Genomic DNA, 11,186 nt, shown 5'->3' with positions numbered 1-11,186 from the left:
GCAGAGTATCACTCCTCATCTATATACAGCCTCCTGCAGAGTATCACTCATCATCTATATACAGCCTCCTGCAGAGTATCACTCCTCGTCTATATACAGCCTCCTGCAGAGTATCACTCCTCATCTATATACAGCCTCCAGCAGAGTATCACTCCTCATCTATATACAGCCTCCTGCAGAGTATCACTCCTCATCTATATACAGCCTCCTGCAGAGTATCACTCCTCATCTATATACAGCGTCCTGCAGTGCATCACTCCTCGTCTATATACAGCCTCCTGCAGAGTATCACTCCTCATCTATATACAGCCTCCTGCAGAGTATCACTCCTCATCTATATACAGCCTCCTGCAGAGTATCACTCCTCATCTATATACAGCGTCTTGAAGTGTATCACTCCTCGTCTATATACAGCCTCCTGCAGAGTATCACTCCTCATCTATATACAGCCTCCTGCAGAGTATCACTCCTCATCTATATACAGCCTCCTGCAGAGTATCACTCCTCATCTATATACAGCCTCCTGCAAAGTATCACTCCTCATCTATATACAGCCTTCTGCAGAGTATCACTCCTCGTCTATATACAGCCTCCTGCAGAGTATCACTCCTCATCTATATACAGCCTCCTGCAGAGTATCACTCCTCATCTATATACAGCCTCCAGCAAAGTATCACTCCTCATCTATATACAGCCTCCTGCAGAGTATCACTCCTCATCTACATACAGCCTCCTGCAGAGTATCACTCCTCTCATCTATATACAGCCTCCTGCAGTGTATCACTCCTCATCTATATACAGCCTCCAGCAGAGTATCACTCCTCATCTATATACAGCCTCCTGCAGAGTATCACTCCTCATCTACATACAGCCTCCTGCAGAGTATCACTCCTCATCTATATACAGCCTCCTGCAGAGTATCACTCGTCTATATACAGCCTCCTGCAGAGTATCACTCCTCATCTATATACAGCCTCCAGCAAAGTATCACTCCTCATCTATATACAGCCTCCTGCAGAGTATCACTCCTCATCTATATACAGCCTCCTGCAGTGTATCACTCCTCATATATATACAGCGTCCTGCAGTGTATCACTCCTCATCTATATACAGCCTCCTGCAGAGTATCACTCCTCATCTATATACAGCCTCCTGCAGAGTATCACTCCTCATCTACATACAGCCTCCTGCAGAGTATCACTCCTCATCTACATACAGCCTCCTGCAGAGTATCACTCCTCATCTATATACAGCCTCCTGCAGAGTATCACTCCTCATCTACATACAGCCTCCTGCAGAGTATCACTCCTCATCTACATACAGCCTCCTGCAGAGTATCACTCCTCATCTATATACAGCCTCCTGCAGAGTATCACTCGTCTATATACAGCCTCCTGCAGAGTATCACTCCTCATCTATATACAGCCTCCAGCAAAGTATCACTCCTCATCTATATACAGCCTCCTGCAGAGTATCACTCCTCATCTATATACAGCCTCCTGCAGAGTATCACTCCTCATCTACATACAGCCTCCTGCAGAGTATCACTCCTCATCTACATACAGCCTCCTGCAGAGTATCACTCCTCATCTATATACAGCCTCCTGCAGAGTATCACTCCTCATCTATATACAGCCTCCTGCAGAGTATCACTCCTCATCTATATACAGCCTCCTGCAGTGTATCACTCCTCATATATATACAGCGTCCTGCAGTGTATCACTCCTCATCTATATACAGCCTCCTGCAGAGTATCACTCCTCATCTACATACAGCCTCCTGCAGAGTATCACTCCTCATCTACATACAGCCTCCTGCAGAGTATCACTCCTCATCTATATACAGCCTCCTGCAGAGTATCACTCCTCATCTACATACAGCTTCCTGCAGAGTATCACTCCTCATCTACATACAGCCTCCTGCAGAGTATCACTCCTCATCTATATACAGCCTCCTGCAGAGTATCACTCCTCATCTATATACAGCCTCCTGCAGCACATCGCTCCTGTCAGGTTTTGGGCTCCGTCATTTCCTGCGCCGTCTTCGTCCCTCTGGCTCGCCCATTTCGTGCGCTGTCAGTTCACCTTCCAGTAGTAAAGATGGCGGCGCCTGTGGACGCGTTAGCAGCCGGGAGCAGTGAGGAGAACGTCCTGTACGATCTGCTGATAAACACGGAGTGGCCCTCGGAGCCCGATGTGCAGGTGAGCGGCCGGTACCGGAGAAACGAGTCTGTCAGCAGCAGCTGCTGCCGAGAGGAGGACACGCCGGCCAGGAGACTAGCACTGTGCTGCCATGGTGGCTCTGGGCACCTGCTCCAAGGGGGGTCACAGCAGGCTGGGAGTTGTAGTTCCACAACCAGATAAGTCTTCTTGTGCCCAAATGAAAGCACAGTTGTACACTGGGTACAGAGACTGTGCCCGTCAGCGTGCCCCCTCACCCATCCCGGGCTGGGCCCGTCAGCGTGCCCCCTCACCCATCCCGGGCTGCGCCCGTCGGCGTGCCCCCTCACCCATCCTCACCCATCCTGGGCTGCGCCCGTCAGCATGCCCCCTCACCCATCCCGGACTGCGCCCGTCAGCGTGCCCCCTCACCCATCCTGGGCTGCGCCCGTCAGCATGCCCCCTCACCCATCCCGGGCTGCGCCCGTCAGCGTGCCCCCTCACCCATCCCTGGCTGCGCCCGTCAGCGTGCCCCCTCACCCATCCCTGGCTGCGCCCGTCAGCGTGCCCCCTCACCCATCCCTGGCTGCGCCCGTCAGCGTGCCCCCTCACCCATCCCTGGCTGCGCCCGTCAGCGTGCCCCCTCACCCATCCCGGGCTGCGCCCGTCAGCGTGCCCACTCACCCATCCCGGGCTGCGCCCGTCAGCGTGCCCCCTCACCCATCCCGGGCTGCGCCCGTCAGCGTGCCCCCTCACCCATCCCGGGCTGCGCCCGTCAGCGTGCCCCCTCACCCATCCCGGGCTGCGCCCGTCAGCGTGCCCCCTCACCCATCCCGGGCTGCGCCCGTCAGCGTGCCCCCTCACCCATCCCGGGCTGCGCCCGTCAGCGTGCCCCCTCACCCATCCCGGGCTGCGCCCGTCAGCGTGCCCCCTCACCCATTCAGCGTGCCCCCTCACCCATCGCAGGCTGCGCCCGTCAGCGGTTTCCCTCCCCCCCCCCCCCCCTCACCCATCGCAGGCTGCGCCCGTCAGCGGTTTCCCTCCCCCTGCCCTCACCCATCCCAGGCTGCGCCCGCCAGCGTTGTCCCTTCCCCCTCACCCATCCCAGGCTGCGCCAGTCAGCGTTGTCCCTCCCCCCTCACCCATCTCTGGCTGCGCCCGCCAGTGTCCCCCCCCCCCCCCCCCTCACCCATCCCAGGCTGCGCCCGTCAGCGTTGTCCCTCCCCCCCCCCTCACCCATCCCAGGCTGCGCCCGCCAGCGTTTTCCCTCCCCCCTCACCCATCCCGGGCTGCGACCGTCAGCGTTGTCCCTCCCCCTCACCCATCGCAGTCTGCGCCCGTCAGCTTTGTCCCTCCCCCCTCACCCATCCCAGGATGCGACCGTCAGCGTTGTCCCTCCCCCCTCACCCATCCCAGGCTGCGACCGTCAGCGTTGTCCCTCCCCCCTCACCCATCCCAGGCTGCGCCCGTCAGCGTTGTCCCTCACCCATCCCAGGCTGCGCCCGTCAGTGTTGTCCCTCCCCCCTCACCCATCTCTGGCTGCGCCCGCCAGTGTCCCCCCCCCCCCCCCCCTCACCCATCCCAGGCTGCGCCCGTCAGCGTTGTCCCTCCCCCCCCCCCTCACCCATCCCAGGCTGCGCCCGCCAGCGTTTTCCCTCCCCCCTCACCCATCAAGGGCTGCGACCGTCAGCGTTTTCCCTCCCCCCACACCCATCCCAGGCTGCGCCCGCCAGCGTTGTCCCTCCCCCCTCGCCCATCCCGGGCTGCGACCGTCAGCGTTTTCCCTCCCCCCTCACCCATCCCGGGCTGCGCCTAGCGGCGTGCCCCCTCACCCCTTCGCCTGGGAGCGTGCCCCCACACCGACCCCAGGCTGCGCCCGCCAACATTGTCCCTCCCCCCTCACCCATCCCGGGCTGCGACCGTCAGCGTCTACCCTCCCCCCTCACCCATCCTGGGCTGCGCCCGTCAGCGTGCCCCCTCACCCATCCCGGGCTGCGCCCGTCAGCGTGCCCCCTCACCCATCTTCACCCATCCCGGGCTGCGCCCGTCAGCATGCCCCCTCACCCATCCCTGGCTGCGCCCGTCAGCGTGCCCCCTCACCCATCCCTGGCTGCGCCCGTCAGCGTGCCCCCTCACCCATCCCTGGCTGCGCCCGTCAGCGTGCCCCCTCACCCATCCCTGGCTGCGCCCGTCAGCGTGCCCCCTCACCCATCCCTGGCTGCGCCCGTCAGCGTGCCCCCTCACCCATCCCTGGCTGCGCCCGTCAGCGTGCCCCCTCACCCATCCCTGGCTGCGCCCGTCAGCGTGCCCCCTCACCCATCCCTGGCTGCGCCCGTCAGCGTGCCCCCTCACCCATCCCTGGCTGCGCCCGTCAGCGTGCCCCCTCACCCATCCCGGGCTGCGCCCGTCAGCGTGCCCCCTCACCCATCCTCACCCATCCTGGGCTGCGCCCGTCAGCATGCCCCCTCACCCATCCCGGGCTGCGCCCGTCACCTTGCCCCCTCACCCATTCAGCGTGCCCCCTCACCCAACGCAGGCTGCGCCCGTCAGCGGTTTCCCTCCCCCCCCCTCACCCATCGCAGGCTGCGCCCGTCAGCGGTTTTCCTCCCCCCCCCCCCCTCACCCATCGCAGGCTGCACCCGTCAGCGGTTTCCCTCCCCCCCCCCTCACCCATCCCAGGCTGCGCCCGCCAGCGTTGTCCCTCCCCCCTCACCCATCCCAGGCTGCGCCAGTCAGCGTTGTCCCTCCCCCCTCACCCATCTCTGGCTGCGCCCGCCAGTGTCCCCCCCACCCCCCCCACCCATCCCAGGCTGCGCCCGCCAGTGTCCCCCCCACCCCCCCCACCCATCCCAGGCTGCGCCCGTCAGCGTTGTCCCTACCCCCCCCCCTCACCCATCCCAGGCTGCGCCCGCCAGCGTTTTCCCTCCCCCCTCACCCATCCCGGGCTGCGACCGTCAGCGTTGTCCCTCCCCCCTCACCCATCCCAGGCTGCGCCCGTCAGCGTTGTCCCTCCCCCCTCACCCATCCCAGGCTGCGCCCGTCAGCGTTGTCCCTCCCCCCTCACCCATCCCAGGCTGCGCCCGTCAGAGTTGTCCCTCCCCCCTCACCCATCCCAGGCTGCGCCCGTCAGCGTTGTCCCTCACCCATCCCAGGCTGCGCCCGTCAGTGTTGTCCCTCCCCCCTCACCCATCTCTGGCTGCGCCCGCCAGTGTCCCCCCCCCCCCCCCCTCACCCATCCCAGGCTGCGCCCGTCAGCGTTGTCCCTCCCCCCCTCACCCATCCCAGGCTGCGCCCGCCAGCGTTGTCCCTCACCCCTCGCCCATCCTGGGCTGCGACCGTCAGCGTTTTCCCTCCCCCCTCACCCATCCCGGGCTGCGCCCGCCAGCGTTGTCCCTCCCCCCTCGCCCATCCTGGGCTGCGACCGTCAGCGTTTTCCCTCCCCCCTCACCCATCCCGGGCTGCGCCTGGCGGCATGCCCCCTCACCCCTTCGCCTGGGAGCGTGCCCCCACACCGACCCCAGGCTGCGCCTGGCAGTTCTCATCTAGTAATAAAAATAATTGCTGCCTCCCAGATTGTTTGTGATCTTTTCTTCCCGCGCGGGGCACCGTCCTGACCACCGCGCTCCTCATTCCCCCAGCCCCAGAGTTTCTGCATTGGTAATAAGACTTTATTTTGCGGTTTTCTCCATCACATTTCGGCAGCAGGGAGAGGCGGTGTTTTCCGCCAAGTTCCACAGATCCACAGTAGTTTGTGCCCGAATGTTGTGTGAACAGTATGAGGACTGACGCCCTGCCTGTGACTGGAGGACGGTCTGACAGTGGCACATGGACGGAGTGTGAGCTGCGCCACGTTCATTAAGGGCAGGTCACTAAATTATAGGAGTTGTCCATTGTTTACAACAGTTTTTTTTTCCCTTTAATTCACCTTATTTTGGGTATTTTTTGCCCTCGAGTTTTCTTAGAGCGTTTTCTTCTGCAGCCTCTGAGTCGCTGGATGCAGATTTAGTTAACTGCGATTCCATCAGTGAGCTCACTATAAAGGTCTGATGGGGAGTTTGTGACTTTTTTTTCTCCGCTGATTTATGACCCCAAACCCCTGAAAACTTGGATGTGCCTGTAAATAAATAGAATGTAAAAGTCGAATATGCAAAATTTTTAATGAAACCCAGTTGCAAAAACAAATATTTGGAGCCCCAAATGTATGTGTGTAAATGAAAATAAACACTTGTCACCGATGGTGGACACCCCCCTTTAAAGGGAAGGTGCCATCAAAAAAAATTTTTTCAGCAATTGAAAAAATGTAAAGAATTAATGTTTACATTTTCTTAAAAAAATATTATCATTTGTTTTTAATTTTGCAAAATATGAAAAATAATTTTAAAAAGTTTGGCATTTCCACTTGTTAACACTAGGGGGAGCAGCTACTGAAATCTGGCACAAAAACCTATGACATCTAGGAACACAGTGATCAGCCATTTTGATGGGGCCTGCAAAGTTACTGACTGTCTTTGCATGTAAAGTCTGGATCAGAATAGGTCATCAATCAGCAGAAATGTTTCCTGGATTTCTGTGGAGCAGACAAGCAGACGATCCATCTATGTGTATAAAACACAGCACTTTATGTACAATCCCTGGCACCGAACAGGGCGCCCCCCCCATAGACCAGCGCACTGCTGTCCTGAAATACTCTGTGCTGCTGTCACCCTGCTCCTTCCGCCATATATCAGGCCCCTGTCGCCTCGCTTTCACACATCGCCAGGACAGGATCTGAGGAGAGGAATGGGGTCTTCGGTCACTGAGGATGGCAGGCAGCAAGGATTCTGGGAGCAGGGTGACAGCAGCACATAGTATTTCAGGAGAGCAGTGCGCTGGTCTATGGGGGGCACAGAGGGAGATATATGGGGGAGGAGCAGGGAGACAGCAGCACAGAGTATTTCAGGAGAGCAGTGTGCTGGCCTATGGGGGGGCACAGAGGGAGATATATGGGGGAGGAGCAGGGAGACAGCAGCACAGAGTATTTCAGGAGAGCAGTGTGCTGGTCTATGGGGGGCACAGAGGGAGATATATGGGGGAGGAGCAGGGTGACAGCAGCACAGAGTATTTCAGGAGAGCAGTGTGCTGGTCTATGGGGGGGCACAGAGGGAGATATATGGGGGAGGAGCAGGGTGACAGCAGCACAGAGTATTTCAGGAGAGCAGTGCGCTGGTCTATGGGGGTCACAGAGGGAGATATATGGGGGAGGAGCAGGGAGACAGCAGCACAGAGTATTTCAGGAAAGCAGTGCGCTGGTCTATGGGGGGCACAGAGGGAGATATATGGGGGAGGAGCAGGGTGACAGCAGTACAGAGTATTTCAGGAGAGCAGTGCGCTGGTCTATGGGGGTCACAGAGGGAGATATATGGGGGAGGAGCAGGGAGACAGCAGCACAGAGTATTTCAGGAAAGCAGTGTGCTGGTCTATGGGGGGCACAGAGGGAGATATATGGGGGAGGAGCAGGGAGACAGCAGCACAGAGTATTTCAGGAGAGCAATGCGCTGGTCTATGGGGGTCACAGAGGGAGATATATGGGGGAGGAGCAGGGAGACAGCAGCACAGAGTATTTCAGGAGAGCAGTGTGCTGGTCTATGGGGGGGCACAGAGGGAGATATATGGGGGAGGAGCAGGGTGACAGCAGCACAGAGTATTTCAGGAGAGCAGTGTGCTGGTCTATGGGGGGCACAGAGGGAGATATATGGGGGAGGAGCAGGGTGACAGCAGCACAGAGTATTTCAGGAGAGCAGTGTGCTGGTCTATGGGGGTCACAGAGGGAGATATATGGGGGAGGAGCAGGGTGACAGCAGTACAGAGTATTTCAGGAAAGCAGTGTGCTGGTCTATGGGGGTCACAGAGGGAGATATATGGGGGAGGAGCAGGGAGACAGCAGCACAGAGTATTTCAGGAGAGCAGTGCGCTGGTCTATGGGGGTCACAGAGGGAGATATATGGGGGAGGAGCAGGGTGACAGCAGCACAGAGTATTTCAGGAAAGCAGTGTGCTGGTCTATGGGGGGCACAGAGGGAGATATATGGGGGAGGAGCAGGGTGACAGCAGTACAGAGTATTTCAGGAGAGCAGTGCGCTGGTCTATGGGGGTCACAGAGGGAGATATATGGGGAGGAGCAGGGAGACAGCAGCACAGAGTATTTCAGGAGAGCAATGCGCTGGTCTATGGGGGTCACAGAGGGAGATATATGGGGGAGGAGCAGGGAGACAGCAGCACAGAGTATTTCAGGAGAGCAATGCGCTGGTCTATGGGGGTCACAGAGGGAGATATATGGGGGAGGAGCAGGGAGACAGCAGCACAGAGTATTTCAGGAGAGCAGTGCGCTGGTCTATGGGGGTCACAGAGGGAGATATATGGGGGAGGAGCAGGGTGACAGCAGCACAGAGCATTTCAGGAGAGCAGTGCGCTGGTCTATGGGGGGCACACAGAGAGATATATGGGGGAGGAACAGGGAGACAGCAGCACAGAGTATTTCAGGAGAGCAGTGCGCTGGTCTATGGGGGTCACAGAGGGAGATATATGGGGGAGGAGCAGGGAGACAGCAGCACAGAGTATTTCAGGAGAGCAGTGTTGCTTTGGTGACATGTGCACATCCTTGTATTAGTGTCTGCCTTTCTTTTGAGAGATCTATCAAGCAATACCACTTATGCCCTGTAGTGGCCGCTGCAGTGAAAGCACAGCTGCCTGGAGTTTTTCTTTGGAACCAGACTCGTAGTGATCAGATGATCGATTGATTTAAAAAATGGCCTTTTTTTTAAAAAGAGAAGCAAAATCGGAATATGTTTTGATACTTTTGAGGCAGGAAAGGGGCCGTACAGTTGTGGCCAAAAGTATTGACACCCCTGCAATTCTGTCAGATAATACTCCGTTTCTTCCTGAAAATGATTGCAAACACAAATTCTTTGGTATTATTATCTTCATTTAATTTCTCTTAAATGAAAAAACACAAGAGAATGAAGCAAAAAGCAAAACATTGATCATTTCACACAAAACTCCAAAAATGGGCTGGACAAAAGTATTGGCACCCTCAGCCTAATACTTGGTTGCACAACCTTTAGCCAAAATAACTGCGACCAACCGCTTCCGGTAACCATCAATGAGTTTCTTACAATGCTCTGCTGGAATTTTAGACCATTCTTCTTTGGCAAACTGCTCCAGGTCCCTGATATTTGAAGGGTGCCTTCTCCAAACTGCCATTTTTAGATCTCTCCACAGGTGTTCTATGGGATTCAGGTCTGGACTCATTGCTGGCCACCTTAGAAGTCTCCAGTGCTTTCTCTCAAACCATTTTCTAGTGCTTTTTGAAGTGTGTTTTGGGTCATTGTCCTGCTGGAAGACCCATGACCTCTGAGGGAGATCCAGCTTTCTCACACTGGGCCCTACATTATGCTGCAAAATTTGTTGGTAGTCTTCAGACTTCATAATGCCATGCACACGGTCAAGCAGTCCAGTGCCAGAGGCAGCAAAGCAACCCCAAAACATCTGGGAACCTCCGCCATGTTTGACTGTAGGGACCGTGTTCTTTTCTTTGAATGCCTCTTTTTTTCTCCTGTAAACTCTATGTTGATGCCTTTGCCCAAAAAGCTCTACTTTTGTCTCATCTGACCAGAGAACATTCTTCCAAAACGTTTTAGGCTTTTTCAGGTAAGTTTTGGCAAACTCCAGCCTGGCTTTTTTGTGTCTCGGGGTAAGAAGTGGGGTCTTCCTGGGTCTCCTACCATACAGTCCCTTTTCATTCAGACGCCGACGGATAGTACGGGTTGACACCGTTGTACCCTCGGACTGCAGGGCAGCTTGAACTTGTTTGGATGTTAGTCGAGGTTCTTTATCCAACATCCGCACAATCTTGCGTTGAAATCTCTTGTCAATTTTTCTTTTCCGTCCACATCTAGGGAGGTTAGCCACAGTGCCATGGGCTTTAAACTTCTTGATGACACTGCGCACGGTAGACACAGGAACATTCAGGTCTTTGGAGATGGACTTGTAGCCTTGAGATTGCTCATGCTTCCTCACAATTTGGTTTCTCAAGTCCTCAGACAGGTCTTTGGTCTTCTTTCTTTTCTCCATGCTCAATGTGGTACACACAAGGACACAGGACAGAGGTTGGGTCAACTTTAATCCATGTCAACTGGCTGCAAGTGTGATTTAGTTATTGCCAACACCTGTTAGGTGCCACAGGTAAGTTACAGGTGCTGTTAATTACACAAATTAGAGAAGCATCACATGATTTTTCGAACAGTGCCAATACTTTTGTCCACCCTCTTTTTTTATGTCTGGTGTGGAATTATATCCAATTTGGCTTTAGGACAATTCTTTTTGTGTTTTTCATTTAAGACAAATTAAATGAAGATAATAATACCAAAGAATTTGTGTTTGCAATCATTTTCAGGAAGAAACTGAGTATTATCTGACAGAATTGCAGGGGTGTCAATACTTTTGGCCACAACTGTATATTCTGGGGACTCGTATGGCACAGATCTCTATAAATAATACCGCATACTATGATCTATAAACCTGAGAGCTGCAGAACTAGCCCTTTAAATCCTTTGCGCAGTGTATAGCACCACTGAGCGTAATGTCTACCCTGAAGCCCATAACCGGGGCCTCTGCGCCGAGCGTTGTGCTTCTGGAGAAACCTGGGCGGTTTGTGAGCCGCTGCGGTTTCCTGCCGTATAATTGTCCTGTTTTTTTTATTTTCAGCCTCGAGGTGGCCGTGAGCACGGAGCGTCGTTTGTCCTGACCAAGGCTATTACAGGTACCCGGCCGTCCCGTCATCTAACCCCTGCTGTTCTGCCACGGCTCCCATTTCTCGCCCCTACATAAGGATTGAGTGCCACTTCTCGTTAAAGGGAAGGTGCCAGTGAGGGATAATGGGAGGATGGGGCATCCAGGCAGGAGGGTTGGATCGTAACGTGAGCGGCTCTGGATCCCTCTGGATAACCCCTTTAAGCTATACTTCATTCACAGCGCTGGCAATGTAGAATTC

General features: G+C 55.6%; 1 protein-coding gene across 3 annotated transcripts in view; it reads left to right on the top strand.

Annotated features, from left to right (window-relative positions):
• The first annotated feature begins 2,030 nt into the window (after window positions 1-2,030).
• Window positions 2,031-11,186, top strand: part of NBAS (NBAS subunit of NRZ tethering complex) — an 816,956-nt gene continuing 807,800 nt past the window's right edge. For all 3 annotated transcript variants that reach the window (XM_073568249.1, XM_073568248.1, XM_073568250.1), the window contains exons 1-2: window positions 2,031-2,201; window positions 10,901-10,955. In XM_073568249.1, coding sequence (XP_073424350.1) covers window positions 2,100-2,201; window positions 10,901-10,955 — 157 coding nt within the window. In that variant the 5' untranslated portion in view covers window positions 2,031-2,099. The remainder of the gene's footprint in view (window positions 2,202-10,900; window positions 10,956-11,186) is intronic.

Source organism: Dendrobates tinctorius, unplaced genomic scaffold (genome assembly GCF_039654945.1).
Source record: "Dendrobates tinctorius isolate UK_male_01 unplaced genomic scaffold, ASM3965494v1 ptg000021l, whole genome shotgun sequence".
NCBI classification, from domain to species: Eukaryota; Metazoa; Chordata; class Amphibia; order Anura; family Dendrobatidae; genus Dendrobates; species Dendrobates tinctorius.
This window is presented reverse-complemented; position numbering and strand designations above follow the sequence as displayed.